Source organism: Phytophthora ramorum (assembly GCF_020800215.1).
Source record: "Phytophthora ramorum isolate Pr-102 chromosome Unknown Phyram_PR-102_s0015, whole genome shotgun sequence".
NCBI classification, from domain to species: Eukaryota; Oomycota; class Peronosporomycetes; order Peronosporales; family Peronosporaceae; genus Phytophthora; species Phytophthora ramorum.
The window spans coordinates 256,563-272,710 of NW_027150661.1; the positions used below are offsets into that span (position 1 = coordinate 256,563).

The 16,148-nt window shown below is 56.4% G+C and overlaps 5 protein-coding genes across 5 annotated transcripts; 4 read left to right on the forward strand and 1 right to left on the reverse strand.

The window, feature by feature from the left end:
* Window positions 1–1,156: 1,156 nt before the first annotated feature.
* KRP23_12397 (Unconventional myosin-Vb) lies at window positions 1,157–5,799 on the forward strand (the record flags this gene model as incomplete). The annotated part of the gene is made up of 4 exons (XM_067883011.1): window positions 1,157–1,177; window positions 1,246–1,401; window positions 1,479–1,646; window positions 1,729–5,799. The coding sequence occupies 4 exons, from the start codon at window positions 1,157–1,159 to the stop codon at window positions 5,797–5,799; spliced, it is 4,416 nt and encodes a 1,471-aa protein (XP_067739305.1).
* Window positions 5,800–10,510: 4,711 nt separating this feature from the next.
* On the forward strand, window positions 10,511–11,761 carry KRP23_12398 (uncharacterized protein; the record flags this gene model as incomplete). The annotated part of the gene is made up of 1 exon (XM_067883012.1): window positions 10,511–11,761. One exon carries the CDS (start codon window positions 10,511–10,513, stop codon window positions 11,759–11,761), a length of 1,251 nt encoding a protein of 416 aa, XP_067739306.1.
* A 333-nt stretch (window positions 11,762–12,094) lies between these two features.
* Window positions 12,095–13,729, forward strand: KRP23_12399 (Cactin; the record flags this gene model as incomplete). Its single annotated transcript, XM_067883013.1, has 1 exon — window positions 12,095–13,729. One exon carries the CDS (start codon window positions 12,095–12,097, stop codon window positions 13,727–13,729), a length of 1,635 nt encoding a protein of 544 aa, XP_067739307.1.
* A 242-nt stretch (window positions 13,730–13,971) lies between these two features.
* On the forward strand, window positions 13,972–14,541 carry KRP23_12400 (uncharacterized protein; the record flags this gene model as incomplete). The annotated part of the gene is made up of 1 exon (XM_067883016.1): window positions 13,972–14,541. The coding sequence occupies one exon, from the start codon at window positions 13,972–13,974 to the stop codon at window positions 14,539–14,541; it is 570 nt and encodes a 189-aa protein (XP_067739308.1).
* A 114-nt stretch (window positions 14,542–14,655) lies between these two features.
* On the reverse strand, window positions 14,656–15,906 carry KRP23_12401 (uncharacterized protein; the record flags this gene model as incomplete). The annotated part of the gene is made up of 1 exon (XM_067883017.1): window positions 14,656–15,906. The coding sequence occupies one exon, from the start codon at window positions 15,904–15,906 to the stop codon at window positions 14,656–14,658; it is 1,251 nt and encodes a 416-aa protein (XP_067739309.1).
* Between the last annotated feature and the right edge of the window lie 242 nt (window positions 15,907–16,148).

The window sequence follows — 16,148 nt, forward strand, 5'->3', positions numbered from 1 at the left end:
CGGGCCAGCGCCCCCCGCTATGCGCGGTTTGTTCGAGAATGTTCCGACACTCGGGGCCACGGCCGTCAAGGTTGCGTGGGGCAGTCGCAGTGGGCGCCGCCGCAAAGCCTTGCAGCTGTGGTCGCTGGCACCGAGGTGAAGGTGCAAGCGGCTGGGCTTGCGAGGCAAAGCTTGGTGGCTCGCAACCAGCCAACGAGCGCGCGCTGACTCAGCCGGAGCCCACCGGTGTGACAATGGCCCCCCGGGAAAATTGCACGTCGAGCTTGTCTTTGATGCCCCAAACGGCCCGCTGCAGGTACATGTACCGGTTGCCGTGGTTGCCCCTCGGTCCGGAGCCCGCCTTCTTCGTCATCGCTGCAATGTGGGCCACGTCCTATCTGACAAGCACACCGCGGCCATGAGCGGTGGCCGCCAGCTGACTCAGTCAGACAGCCTCGCCAGCCAGCAAGCATCGGGCCTGATTCATGTGGCTAGGTCTCCTCGAGGTTGCAGCCAACTTCAAGTACATGTAGCCCCGGCCGAGGACAGCGCCATCGCTGCTTTCGCATGGACTGCCGGCCGCGCTGCGTTAAGGCGTGCCCGTCGTTGGCGCCCCGAGCGGTTTCGCGCTTGTCGTTATTGCGGCGGCGCATCCCGTGTCCGCAGCTGGGGCCTCAGATGGCTTCCTTTGTGTCACGCACACAAACCCTTTCGAAGTCGATATGGCTTGCGTGATGGGCCGCGATCCTATTCCTTGAAGTGGGCACTTTCGCACCGTGTTTTGCGAGTTCTTGGCGGCCAACGCACCTGTTTTGGGGATATTGGCGCACCTTGTTTTGCGAATTCCTGACCCTGTGCAGAGACAAGCGTGCGCATCTTCCAGAGCCATACAAACGCCGAGTGAAACCAGGCTGGGGGCAGACAGGCGTGACCAGAACGATCGGTTTGCGCGGGGGTTGAGATTTTTTCTCTGGAGAGGAGAGAGCGCCGACAGAGGGCGGGCCAGGGGAACGCACGGGCAGTCCTGCTCCCACGCCGCCATAGCTGCTTTTGCGGGGAGGACGAAGAGCCCGGCATAGAGACGAGTGAACCAGCGTAGAAGACCCCCAGCGCGACAGCCCCCGCCGCACTTCCCTTCCTTGCTGTGCTCCCTTCTGTGCCCCGCCAGTCCGCCATTATGGAAGACCAGCAGACCAAGGTGCGCCGCCTCCCCTTCTCGATGTGACGTCTGATGACTAATCCTTTCCGCATTGCCGCCCCCAATAGATCTATGTGCCTGACCCGGATGTGAGCTGGGTGGAAGCCACCATCACCAAGGGCCACGTCGTGAGCGAGACGACGGTCGAGGTGATGATTGCGGGCGACGACAATGAGGAGTGCGCCGACAAGCAGCCCGAACCCGGCCTCGTGCGCAAAATTGACGTACGTTTTGCGCAAGCCTCTCTATTTTGCAATGAAATCATCTAACCCAACTGCTGCGTTCTTTTCCGTATGAGCAGAAGTCCACGATGCTGCTGCAGAACGCACTCACGTCCGAGGACGGCTGCGCCGACATGGTGACCCTGAACTACCTCCACGAGCCGGCCATCCTGTTCAACCTTAAGCACCGCTTCTTGCGTCAAATCCCCTATACATACACGGGCGCCATTTGCATTGCAGTCAACCCGGTACGTCAGAACATCCTATTTTGTTCCCTTTTCAATGCGGAATATCCGGATATTATCTAACGCGAATATGTCGCTATTTCAGTACTCGTGGCTCGATATCTACACCAAGGAGCTGCAAGAGCAGTACCTGGAGCGCGACCGCAGCGAGTTGCCGCCCCACGTGTACGCGACCAGTGCCGGGGCCTTCCAGCACATGCGCGTGTTCGGAGAGGACCAAAGTATCCTGGTCAGTGGCGAGTCCGGCGCCGGTAAGACGGAGACGACCAAGATTTTAATGTCTCACTTGGCATCGGCCGGCAGCCACTCAACATCTGACGCCCAGGCCAAGGAGGCCAGCATCATCGAGCGGGTGCTGGACGCCAACCCGCTGATGGAGTCGTTCGGTAACGCGAAAACGTCGCGCAACGACAATTCCAGTCGCTTCGGTAAATTCTCCGAGTTGCAGTTCGACGCTTTGGGTGATTTGATTGGCGCCCGCTCGCGCACGTACTTGCTGGAGAAGTCGCGCGTGTCACTGCAAGGTCTGGGCGAGCGCAATTACCATATTTTCTACCAGCTGCTGGCGGCCCCCGAGCACGTGACGACGGAGGTGAAGGTCACGGGCATGGAGGCCAAAAACTTCCCGTTCATCAAGCCGCACGACGAGGACCTCGCCAATGGAACTGACGTCAGCGCGGGATTGAAGGACGCCGAGAGATTCCAGCAGACGGTGTCGTGTCTGGACACGATGAGTGTGTCCAAGGAGGACCAGATGAGCATCTTCAAGATTGTGGCGGCCATTCTGCACCTGTCCCGCATCCAGTTCGAGCCCACCCCTGGTAACGATGACGCGTCGCAGCTGACGAGCACCCCCGAGAACCAGCACGCAAGCGAACTCGTGTCGCAGCTCCTTGAGTTTGATGACAACCAGCTGCACACGGCGCTTTGCACGCGCGAGATGACGGCGGTCATGGAGACGTACGAGGTGCCTCTGAACGTCTCGCAGGCCGAAGGTGCGCGAACTGCTTTGGGCGTGGCCCTGTACTCGCACATGTTCTCGTGGCTGATCCACCGAGTCAACATGTCGACGAGCGCGTCACACGCGGATGTGGCTCACAAGATTTGCATCCTGGATATTTTTGGCTTTGAAATCTTCGAGAAGAACTCGTTCGAGCAGCTGTGCATCAACTACGCCAACGAGAAGCTGCAGCAGAAGTTTACGCAGGACGTCTTCAAGTCCATCCAGCAGGAGTATGAGGACGAGGGCATTCCCTGGACGCGCATCGAGTTCGCGGATAATGTGAACGTGCTGTCGCTGCTTGAAGGGCGCTTTGGTGTGTTGTCGCTGCTGAATGAGGAGTGCATGCGCCCCAAGGGTAGCGATGCCGCCTTCGCCAACAAGCTGAAGGCTCATTACAGCGACAACGACCGCTTCGAGTGCCCGCGCTTTGCCCGCGATGCATTCGTTATTAAGCACTACGCCGGACCTGTGCAGTACGATACGAATGGCTTCCTGATCAAGAACACGGATGCGCTTCAGAACGACCTGATCTTGCTGATCAAGAAGTCGAAGGCGCCGTTCCTAAAGAAGCTGTTCCCGGACGAGCACGTTGGTGATGCGATGACGGGTATCCCCGGTACGAGTGCAGCTTCTGCATCTAATGCTTCACGTGGGCGGCCCGCCCTTAAGCGCAAGAACTCTATTGTTGCCGACACGGTGGGCACGCAGTTCAAGAGCCAGCTGAACGGTCTCATGGAGGATATCCGTCGCACGAACGTGCACTACATTCGTTGCATCAAGCCTAACGGCAAGAAGAGCCCACTGATCTTCAACAAACTGCGCGTGACGGAGCAGCTGCAATGCGCTGGCGTGGTGGAGGCTGTGCGCATCAGTCGCATGGCGTACCCCAACCGTGTACTGCAGACGATGTTCCTGGAGCGTTTCCGTGGCGTGGCGTCGACTACGACTGTGGACGGCAATCCGTCCGCCCTTGCTGTGCTTACCGCTACTGCGGACGAGAACCCGACGGACGATACGAAGACGGCCGCTGCTGTTCGTGAGCTGCTCGAGAACCACTTGATGCCTGGCAAGGAGAGCGAGTACCAGGTCGGTAAGACGCGTGTGTTCTTCCGCCAAGGCGCCCTCGAAGCGCTCGAGGAGCTGCGCACGCGTAAGTTCAATGCCGCAGCAGTGGTGCTGCAGCGGTATGCCAAGAAGTGGATGGCGATGGCGATGTTCCAGAAGGTGAAGGAGGCCGCCATTGTGGCGCAGAAGGTCTTCCGTGGCCACCGTGCTGCAATGCATTACAAGAAGCAGCGCACGGCTGCCATCAGTGTGCAGAAGTACGTTCGTCGTCACCGTGCCCAGCAATTGCTGGTGCGCATGCGTGAGGAGTACCGCGCTACGCAGATCCAGAATGTGTGCAAGATGTTCGTCGCGCGCCGCAAGTACCTGGTGAAGGTAAAGGCGATTCGCACGATGCAGAGTGTTGTGCGCATGCACCTGGCCATCAAGGCGTTCTCTGTGCTGCAGAAACAAGCTAAGGAGGATGCAAAGCTTGAGAACCAGATCCAGCTGCTGAAGAAGCGGCTGCAGCAGGAGCGTGAGGCGCGTATTGAGCTGGAGCAGCAGGCGCAGCACGGCAGCCGTGCTTCGGTGCACATGCGCAGCGAGGAGGCTCTCGAGGATGCCGACCTGGTGATTGACCAGCTGCGTCGCGAGAATGCGGCCCTCAAGGAGGCTAACACGAACCTGAAGGCGTTCGGCGTGCAGCTTCGCAAGGAGAAGGAAGTGATGGAGCGTGGCGCGTACGTGAACGGGGCGTCGTTCGCGGCCGCGAACCAGCGCGCCATGAAGCTTCAGGACGAGAACGAGGCTCTGAAGAGCGAGCTGGCGCGTTACAAGACAGGCCACCGCAACCTCAAGGCGCAGCACGCCGGTGTGATGGAGAAGATCACGCTGATGCAGGGCTCTTTGAGCGAGGCGCTTAACGAGCGCCAGGCGCTTCGCCACACGGTGGACCACCTCAAGCAGCACACCGAGCACCTGCAGGGCGAAAACATGGCACTGGCCAAGGCCAACGCCCGTCTTCGTCTGATCCTCCGCCAGGACCCGGAGCTGAGCCGCAAGCACCGTGAAGAGGTGCCGCGCCTGACGAAGCTTGCGCTGTCGTCCAAGCAGCCCCAGCCCAAGGTGATTGCCAACAAGACGATCGCCTCGCCTTCAAAACCCATCGAGCTGTCGGAGCCGGTTGTGGGCATGCGAGTGTCCCTCTCGACTTTGCAGCCACCCGCTCCGCCCATGGAGAGCAGCCTGTCGTCCAGCCAGCCGATGACTACTCCCATTAAGCGCGCTAATTCGCTGTCGACGAAGAAGCTGTCGCACGAGAGCTCCAAGTCCACGCGTGTGGTGAACATCCGTGAGATTTCTACCGCTGGGCCTGAGGAGGAGCCTGCTGTTATCGCCTCTCCTACGGCTGAGGTGGTTGGCGAGCGTCTGTCGTTCGCGGAGGTCATTAAGGGCCGGGATCGCCGCTCGTCGTCCATGTCCAGCACGGGATCGTCGTCTGGCACCCCTGCCCCGCAGCCTAGTGCTCCTTCGAAAAGCATGGGCATCCGGCAGCCGACAGGCGAGGACGGTCCTATTGAGGCGCCGGGCAAAGTGATGGGCATTGTTTTGGAGGGCGAGCCCGAGGACAGCACCGACCGCGTGAGCTTCAGTGTGACGCTGGGCGTGGACTTGCTGGAGGACGCAAAGCAGCAGCAGCAGCGCCAGTCGCTCACTGGTGCTGCACCTGCCAAGCAGGCAAACACAAACGCCACGGGTAAGTCAAAGGGCCGCACTCGCCGCAGCTCGTACGACCGAACCGAGTCGTTCAGTGGAGAGAACGGACGCAACTCGTCTCTCCGGCAGTCGTTCACGGGCAGCGTTGGCAACGGACGTACAAGGCGTGGCTCGTACGACCGCAGCGAGTCGTACGGCAACGACGCGGTGAGGAATTCTTCGCTCCGGCAATCGCTCACCGGCGGCAACCACCACACCGGCGGCAATCGCGGACGCTCTCGTCGCGGGTCGTACGACCGCAGCAGCAGCTACAAGAGTCGCCAGACCAGCGACACCATGAGCAACGCGAGCAACAGCAGCGGCGGCGGCGGCAAGCGCATCGAGCTCTAAGCCACAACACGACGACTGGCACATGGCGGCGGAGAGCGAAGCAAGGTGTATGGTGCGTGGTGTATATGTCGATAGGATCGCGCCGACGATCGCGGCGCGTATTCATAGGAAAAAAATAGTTAGCAACATTGAACATAGGGAAACAACCATCCAACAACAAAATACAACGAAATTCATCCAGCATCCACAAATTGAACAAGTCATTCTGTGAGTTGAAGTTGTCGCTTAGATGTGAGTGAATGCTGAGAAGTCGCTTACATTCAAATCTCTTGATGTTTTGGGACGAGCCCATTGAGAATTCTCACTCAACCGTAACATGGCGGTGCAGGATCGTGGAGCATCCAAGCACTCTTCACGGGTGTGCGGTTGGTTCATTTATTGCTGCGATGGGTGGTGCAACGGGGACCTCGAACTTCATCTCGCGGGGTGTACGCCTTCCCACAATAAAGGACCGCCGACCGGCTTGGCGGGCGAAGCGCTGGTAGAGCAAGATTGTGCCTTCGGACCACATTGCAACGTTGGAGCAGTTCTACCGCCTGGGGTGGCAGGTTGGCTCGAGTATCATACGGTGAAAGTGGAGGTTGGCGTCTCTCAAGGGTGGGCTGGTTTGGATCGCAAGGCGGCCATTTGGCGGGGATATCCCGGCGTGGAAAATGTGGTGTCCATACGGTTATCACCGCGGCTACGGGTCCGCGAGTACCGATTCGAGCAGCGAGTGGACGGACAGTTTCCTGGCGACAATGATGTCAATCGTGCGGGTATTTTGCCTATTGACCAGGAACATGCTGTTTTGTAATTCGAAGTCCACCAACTTCTGGGGCTTCCGGCAAATGCTGATCTCCCTGACGGATTTAACGACACAGTTCGGGTTGGGTTCTTCGAACAGGTCGAACGAATCCGCCAAGATACTGCTCAAGACATTGCGTAGTTGGCCGCGGCGGGACGCGCAAGACCTGCCGGCCAAGCTACTCTCAATGCCGCATTAGACGTCGATGTACGTAGCGAACTACCGGTGTGATGTGGAAGAATTCAGGTGTTAGTGCGCCTCCACTCAGTCTTGAGAGATAACACTTAATCCTCCAATGTAGTACACATAGCGCACTCTTGCGAAGCAGCGATTGGATGTCAATGAATATTCTTGTCTAAGCTTACTAGAATCTGAGCCTTCAGAACTAAAGGAACCTCCAGAAGAATGCATCGGGCTGTTGTCAAACAGATTTCGTGTTGCTGGTGTTGGTGTGCTAGACATATCTGCGTGCGAGGCCATTTGATTGTCGCTCCTTGTTTCATTCGTATTCGATCATTTCAGTTTGTTTTTTGGCAGTTAAGAAATGCAACAAGATTTTGGCGCAATTGAATATAAAAGTTGGTCACCAGCTTTGCTTGTTCGTTACAGCCCGTGTCACCATCGCGAATCACACTATATATTTTACCGTTGGCATGCTCTGGAAGTTTTTAACCGCACACACTGGTGACATCGATATAGAAAGCCACGTTTAGCTTTTATACAGTCAGTACTATTCGAAAGCTCTGCTCGGAGAGACACATAAAGAAAAAATTGCACCAGGATAGTCCCGAGAAGTTCGACAAGGAATGAGGAACCTCACGAGCCGAAAGAGACGGACACCAGTGGCTGCATCTACGCAGACAGCACAAGAAATGGGCCTGTTGCGCCGCCTTGAGAAGAAGTGGGATGAAATCCAAGTTGGCCGCCAGGGATCGTACTCGATCGAGCGTCTCGAGAGCCTGAGCAATTACTGCAAGACCACATCGAGGGCACGAGCTGTACTGGTATGCATACTTACCCCCTTGCCTGCCTTGGGTGTAGCTTTGCTACTGGACAGTTTACCATTGCGACCACCATCAGAAGGGTGGACAGCGAACTGGGTCTTCTGGATTCGCTTGTTTCTGATGCAGTTAGTGCTTTACTTTGCCGGGAACTCGCAGATGTCAATGTTTATACCAGATCTCGACTTTTCTCCTTCTAAAAAACTCGTCATGGCTCTTGGGAATAGTACCGCATTTGTGGGCGTGTGCATTCTTGCTGCGATCACGATTGGATTTCCTGTGCCGCTGATGATGCAGTTCTGTACTATTCCAATTGGAATATTCACTCCGATAGCGCTACGGATTGTGTTTGGCCCTGCTCTTTTTTCGAGAGACTCGCCTTTCAAGTTGGATTCTGACCGATTTCACCGCTTATTTTTTACGATCGTGGTCCTTATCGGGGTATACCCACTCTACAAGGTGCTGTACGATTTTGTACCAGAAGCTTACAGAAGCATCGTGGTCATTATCTTGCCTCTTTGGAAATTCGCCGCCAAGCATTTTGTGCTGCGAGCTACACGCAACTTGGAAGATTATATACCGGGACTCGTCGCTTTATGGGTAGACTTTTTCAGTACACTGTTCATGTCCAGATGTATGTCTACTGCGGGATCACTTCATCTCTCGGCAATGTTCATCGCCGCAGACATAGCTCAGTCGATTCTAGAATTTCGTGAGGTGCGGAACAACGCTTTGGTTGTGTTGCAGCTTGTTCAGGACCGACAAACCTCCTTGAAACTTGTCCCTTACAGGAATAAGCAGCAGATCTCATTCACTACTGATCTGGTCGCAATTCTTCTGGATGTGACGCGGAATCCGCGAAATTATCACGTGAAATCACTTCCAGGAGTGCGGCTGTGGGCGTGCCTACCTCATTCAGTTACGAAAGAGCAACTGAGTCAACTCGAAGCACTCGGCAGATCGGGCGTGTACGTTCAGGAAGGTCTTCGATCTACTAAAAGAACGAACCGGCTGTACCAACAAATCTCGCGACGACCTCGGATGGGGCGAAGAATAGTAGTAGTACCTGCCCCCACTAGCGATCTGGTGGACTTTACTACTCATGGAGTGGTCGTGGAGCTTTCAAATACTCAATACCACAGCAGTGGTCCTGCATCGATTGAGAAATCGAAACGGTTGGTTCAGCAGGGACTCCAACTGATGTTTCACTCCGAGTATTTAGTGCTGGTTGAATACGTCGAGTGTGTGGTGCCCCTTGTTTTTCTACTGTACGTGCTGGTTCTCAAGGAGCTACCAAATGCGATATACTACCCCGGTGACACCAAACGATGGGGGGCAGCGGCAATTTCAAATCTGCTCGTCCTGGCAGCGCTTGAAGTTGGATCGTTTTGGTTTGTTTATCAACTATTGCGGCAACATTTTGGGTTTTCTCCGATATACCAACTCGCATTCGTACTGGAAAGTCAAGCTGTCATGGTACAAGCACACCTTTTCATGTCGACTCTCATTTTACTGCAGTACGAATTGCTGCATCTAGGCAAGTGTTTTTCCTACTTGAAGTGCCTATGCCTTCAGCTACTACTACTGTAGTACATTGTATTTTGGTGAAAGTGCTAACAGTTGTGTCATTTCACAGGGGCTGATTTTACTCTGGAGTTCAAGTGGCTTCACGACAGTTCCCAATAAGTCTGCTGTCAAGAGCTTAGCCATTACGCGTGACTGTGCTTCCGCACCGGCTTAATGCTGAAACCACAACTACACCCTGCAATTCAGTATCCAAGACTTCAATATGTTTTTCGTTTATCTAGCTTAGCATCCTGATCCACCGGCGATGCGGAGGCAGGACGTGCTATCAAACATGGTCATGAGGTTGGTCATAACGGACCAGACGAGCGAAAAGGCGACGACGATGATCGTGCCGATACCAATCCATTTGTTCTTGCCCCCGGTGCGCTTGAGCTCCTGCGTCTCAACCTTCTGCTTTGGTAGCAGCACGAGGAACACGAGCGAGCAGAGCTTGAAGGCGTAGGCAATCAAGTAGGTGTACGTCACTTGCCAGCGCACGTACGAGTTGTCCAGTCGGATGTAGTCGGTTTCTACGTCGAAGTGGCCGTCGATGCTCTTGGTGATAACACTGGCGAACGGAGACGCCAAAGTGGAGACAGCAGTAATAAGACCGTAGACCGTGGCCTCATTGCCCTCCTCGATGATCTCCAGCACGGCGAACGTGGCGACGATCGTCCCCACTGCGCTTGGGAAGTTCTCGACGAGCGGAACACCAAGCCAGAACCACTGACTGCGGTATACGTCCCAAATGGTGAAGAAGGTAGGGAAGGCGTCGATAACAATCACCGCAATCTGTGAGATCGCGATCATGTATCTCCAGTTCCAGTTGAGTCCGAACTGTTTCGTCAGGTACAGCGAGCCGGCCGACGCAAGCAGACCGATGATGCTTGCGACGCTGCTGTTCACAGGACTCACGGTCAACCAGTAACTTTGGACCAAGCTTGACGCCGTCACGCTCACGTACGAGAAGACGTTCCGGCAAAAGCGGAAGATGACGATCTGGTACACCACGCGCTGCTGGATGAGCTCGTACAGCGCGTAGAGGTACTTCCGAGCCGAACGTCGTTGAGTCTTTTCTTCAGTGATGCAGAACCACGAGAAGGGCATCACGACCAGCGAAAAAGCTGCGCACCCCCCCATGACAGCGTTGACGCCCATGGAGCCGTAGCACTCTCCTTTTAACTGAGACCCGTGAAACAGCTTGAACGGATACACGTTGAAGTTGGAATGAGTGACGATCGTTCAGGTGTGAGTGAAGGTAGCAGATGTACCCAGGAGTTCGACCTGGTCAAAGCTGAAGTTGTCGTCATTTCCGCTTTTTCGTATCGATTGCAAGATCTTCTCCCCGAGGATTCCAATGACGGTGTCGACGTGCCAAGTCTGCCTGGACAGCATCGAAGACGGCCCGGACAACGCACTGCTCACGAACTGGTGTGGCAGGAACTGCGACGCACAGGTCTGCCGCCAATGCATGGGGCGCCACGTCGAGGTGACCTTGCAGCAGTTCTACCCTGGAGTGCTGCCTCGCGTGCGTTGCCCGATCTGCTTGGTCCCAATGCACTTAACGCAGTGGGAACGTTCCGTCCCTAGTACCGACAGGCCCAAGCTGGTGGCCAAGTATGAGAAGCTGTGCATCCAGGCGTGCGTCCTGACGCCGCCTTGCTGCCACAAGACGGACTACACGCACCTGCCGATCTTGGACGTGTCTCGCAAGGCCAAGAATCCGCTCAAATTGCTACCGTCGAAAGTGGAGAAGTACAAGTCGTTGTGCGTGGAGTTTTGTCGCCACAAACTCGAGCCTCGTGCGTTGCTGGACTACGCCTTTGACACCTTCGGAGAAGAGAAGGCCGGAACTCTCGTGAACGAGTTGACGCTTTCGCGAGTTGTAGACCCGGAGCGACGTGCAACTTTGCTGCTGTCGCTCATGTACCTCCGACCGAAGACCAAGACGAACTGCTGCGGTGCCGACTTCTGCTTCAACTGCAAACGACACGGCCACCACGACTCTTGCGTGGAAGAGTTTGACGAGGACACGGACCTTGTGCGCTGCCGCAAATGCCGCGCGTTGCTGCTGAAGGTTGAGGGGTGCGATGCGGTGAACTGCGTGTGCGGATTCAACATGAACTGGAGGGTGGAGCAGCGCCTCCGTCGGGAGCGAAAGAGAGGTCTTTTGCCTGTGGATATCTTCAACATGCCGTTGACGACCTCCTGGCTTGACTTCCGCCAGCGTCAGGTTCCGCTTCTGAAATACATGCGAGTGGGGTGGCTGCTGAAGCAGGTGGCAGCTTGCCGTCCTCTGCTACGCCAGCGTTTTGCTGTCTACGTTTGGCGTTTCCGTCTCCGCAAGGTTCTTGCTACCCAGCTAGACAAGGAATGCCGAGCAAGACGCGTCAAGGTGGTCGACCAGCACCTTGCTTCGGTCAAAGCCGTTCTACACGCAGCGCTGGGTGTCTACATTTGGCGCAGGCGACTCAGCAAGGCCTTGATCACCATGCAGTCCGAAATGTTCTGGAAGGCATACCGCCGCTGGCACCCGGAGGAGTTGGAGGCCGAGACTGATGAGGCGAGCAATTTGTTCAGCATTGCTGCATACGAGGACGAGGAGTAGAAAGAAGAGCTGTATAAACCGACTCACATATCTATTGACAAGCATCTACATGTTTTACTGACCGAAAGCGCACTGTCCTAGCAGATTCCTCACACTCTTGTCAAAAGCCTTGACTCGAGACTTGGCCACGGACGGAAGCTTCGTGGTCGAGGTATTAACCCTATGTGGTCCTATGCACCTGGTAGTTTAAAATATAATACATGTAAGCTTACACCTACTTTGAAAGTTAACACAAAATACAACTTCTAACATTCGTGTTGTTCGATTTACAATAGCTACTTGTTTACCCTTGAATTTTTCTAAGTCGAATTACACAGCTTCAGGGCACTGGTCATGTCTCCTCGCTCGAGCGACCGCGGGTCGCGGCCCCGGCGCCACGACGACGACGACAAGAAGAAGCGCAAGACGCACAAGAAGCGGCGCCGGCACACGTCGGACTCCGACTCGAGCGAGGCAGAGGCGCGCGCGGAGCGGAAGGCGCGCAAGAAGTCGGCCAAGATGCTAGCGGGGTTGGGCTACTCGGATGAGACGAACCCGTTCGGGGACTCTAGCCTGAGCCAGCCCTTCGTGTGGGGCAAGAAGTACGAGGACAAGCAGCAGCCATCGGCCAAGCAGCTCAAGAAGCAGCAGCTGCGGCGCGTAGACGACATCCGCAAGGCGCGCGAGCGGCGCGAGCAGCGCGAGGCCGAGAAGGAGGAGATGGAGCGGCTGCGCAGCGAGGAGATGCGGCTCAAGGACGCCGAGCAGTACGAGGACTGGCAGCAGAAGGAGGAGCAGTTCCACCTGCAGCAGGCCAAGGTGCGCAGCCAGCTACGGATCCGCGCGAACCGGGAGAAGCCGGTGGATCTGCTGGCCAAGAACCTGCTGCTCGTGTCGGCCAAGAACGCCGAAGAGGAAGAGGACGACTTTTTCAAGAAGGAAATTGGACGCATCCGGGTGGAGCACAGACGACCGCACGCGATCGTGGAGGTGCTGGCCATGGAAGAGCTGCAGCAGCTGCAGGAGGACGTGCACACGTACGAGGAGCTGGAGGAGAGCGGCAACGAAGGACTCAACGCAGAGTTCTGGAAGCTCATGGCGCGCGTGTGCGACGACAGGATTCGACGTCTGGAGCGCGCGCAGAGCGAGGGGCGAGCGGGCAGAGCTGCGATCCATGATTCGGTGAACGAGACCATCGAGGAGATGCTGGACGGCAAAGACGCGCAGGGGCTGAGGACGCTACAGAGTGAAGTGCGAGATACCATTGCGAGCGCTTCAAGTGGAGCGACAGGCGTAGACGTGGACTTCTGGGAGCAAGTGGCGCAGCAGATTGAGGTGCACCAGGCGCGCGCGAGGCTGACAGAGCTGCACGAAGAGATGCTGACCAAGCTAGCGGACCTCATGGAGGAGCACGAGAGACGCTCTGCCGAGGAGGCAGCAGCCCGCGCGGCGGAAGATGAGGTGGAGGGCGTTGTTGATGAGCACGGACGCGACGCTGGACGCGAGGCCCGCGAGATGGAGAAGTCTTACGCCCGTAAGGGGCTCGGAGAAGAGGAGGAGCAGCTGGACGCATCGGAAGAGGTGGCTCTGACCGACTCGAAGGGGGCACCGCGCTGGAGCGAGAAGTACCAGCCGCGCAAGCCGCGTTACTTCAACCGCGTCAAGACGGGCTACGACTGGAACAAGTACAACCAGACGCACTACGACCACGACAACCCGCCGCCCAAGGTCGTGCAGGGGTACAAGTTCAACCTCTTCTACCCGGACCTGATCGACAAGCAGACCGCCCCGCGTTTTTTCTTGGAGAAGTCCAACTCGGACGAGTTCTGCATCATTCGCTTTTCTGCCGGCCCGCCCTACCAGGACGTTGCCTTCAAGATTGTCAACCGCGAGTGGGAGTACTCCCAAAAGCGCGGCTACAAGAGCGTCTTCGAGCGCGGCATCTTGCACCTCTACTTCAATTTCAAGCGCCACCGCTACCGCAGGTAAGAAACGACAGCTAGGCACGTTGTTGGGCAGCAAACACCGTTTGCGCAGACACAAGTCGCTTATAACGCCCAGGAATCAGGCACAATGCAGACCAATACGTCCAGGCTCTGATGCAGGTGAAGGTGGTCAGTGCTGCCTGCTTCCCGATCATAATATGTGATCCCAGTATCAACGAGCAAAGCTTCCGTTCTCATCTTGCTAGCCACTTTGCAACTTGCATCCACCGATTAATTTCATCGAGAATGCGTCTCGTCCAGGTCCTGTTGGTGGCCATAGTCGCTCTCCTGGCAAGCTGCGAGGCTGCCACTGCCGCTAACAAGCACGAAGTCGCACCAGCGGAGAGCGCTCACGACTTGCTGCCCTCCGAGCACGGCGGTCGCAACCTGCAAGACTCGACTGAACTCTCCTCGGCGAAGGAAGAGCGACGTAGGTCGAGAGGGAGGGGTGTCGTTTCAGCAGGGCACTCAGGCGGTACGGTGGGGTCGTCGACCACCACCAACGGAGGCGAGATGGTCACCGTGACGGTCTACAACAACAACGGTCTCTGGCAGAGGATCCAGAAGTGGTGGAAGAAGTTGTTTAACCGCGAAGAGCGACTTAGTTCTGGTGCCAAGGCAGCGGGAGAAGGCGGACGCACAGGAGCAGTGGGCTCAGTAGTGACATCTGACGACAATAACGAGGGCGGGACGATCACCATGACGGTTTACAATGACAAAGACCATGCCCAGCGCCTCAAAAGGTGGTGGAAGCAGGTGCTCGACCACGAAGCCGCAAGCTCGACTCGTCGGCTTCGGTCCGTGGCCAAGTCTTGAGTCAAGGCTTTTGACAAGAGTGTGAGGAATCTGCTAGGACAGTGCGCTTTCGGTCAGTAAAACATGTAGATGCTTGTCAATAGATATGTGAGTCGGTCTATACAGCTCTTCTTTCTACTCCTCGTCCTCGTATGCAGCAATGCTGAACAAATTGCTCGCCTCATCAGTCTCGGCCTCCAACTCCTCCGGGTGCCAGCGGCGGTATGCCTTCCAGAACATTTCGGACTGCATGGTGATCAAGGCCTTGCTGAGTCGCCTGCGCCAAATGTAGACACCCAGCGCTGCGTGTAGAACGGCTTTGACCGAAGCAAGGTGCTGGTCGACCACCTTGACGCGTCTTGCTCGGCATTCCTTGTCTAGCTGGGTAGCAAGAACCTTGCGGAGACGGAAACGCCAAACGTAGACAGCAAAACGCTGGCGTAGCAGAGGACGGCAAGCTGCCACCTGCTTCAGCAGCCACCCCACTCGCATGTATTTCAGAAGCGGAACCTGACGCTGGCGGAAGTCAAGCCAGGAGGTCGTCAACGGCATGTTGAAGATATCCACAGGCAAAAGACCTCTCTTTCGCTCCCGACGGAGGCGCTGCTCCACCCTCCAGTTCATGTTGAATCCGCACACGCAGTTCACCGCATCGCACCCCTCAACCTTCAGCAGCAACGCGCGGCATTTGCGGCAGCGCACAAGGTCCGTGTCCTCGTCAAACTCTTCCACGCAAGAGTCGTGGTGGCCGTGTCGTTTGCAGTTGAAGCAGAAGTCGGCACCGCAGCAGTTCGTCTTGGTCTTCGGTCGGAGGTACATGAGCGACAGCAGCAAAGTTGCACGTCGCTCCGGGTCTACAACTCGCGAAAGCGTCAACTCGTTCACGAGAGTTCCGGCCTTCTCTTCTCCGAAGGTGTCAAAGGCGTAGTCCAGCAACGCACGAGGCTCGAGTTTGTGGCGACAAAACTCCACGCACAACGACTTGTACTTCTCCACTTTCGACGGTAGCAATTTGAGCGGATTCTTGGCCTTGCGAGACACGTCCAAGATCGGCAGGTGCGTGTAGTCCGTCTTGTGGCAGCAAGGCGGCGTCAGGACGCACGCCTGGATGCACAGCTTCTCATACTTGGCCACCAGCTTGGGCCTGTCGGTACTAGGGACGGAACGTTCCCACTGCGTTAAGTGCATTGGGACCAAGCAGATCGGGCAACGCACGCGAGGCAGCACTCCAGGGTAGAACTGCTGCAAGGTCACCTCGACGTGGCGCCCCATGCATTGGCGGCAGACCTGTGCGTCGCAGTTCCTGCCACACCAGTTCGTGAGCAGTGCGTTGTCCGGGCCGTCTTCGATGCTGTCCAGGCAGACTTGGCACGTCGACACCGTCATTGGTATCGTCGGGGAGAAGATCTTGCAATCGATACGAAAAAGCGGAAATGACGACAACTTCAGCTTTGACCAGGTCGAACTCCTGGGTACATCTGCTACCTTCACTCACACCTGAACGATCGTCACTCATTGCAACTTCAACTTGTACCCATGGTACAGGCTGGCATCCGTTCTTATAATCATTCTTCTTATACAGTCACACCTCCCTAACTGAGCCTCTCTAACTGACTACGCGTTCTTTA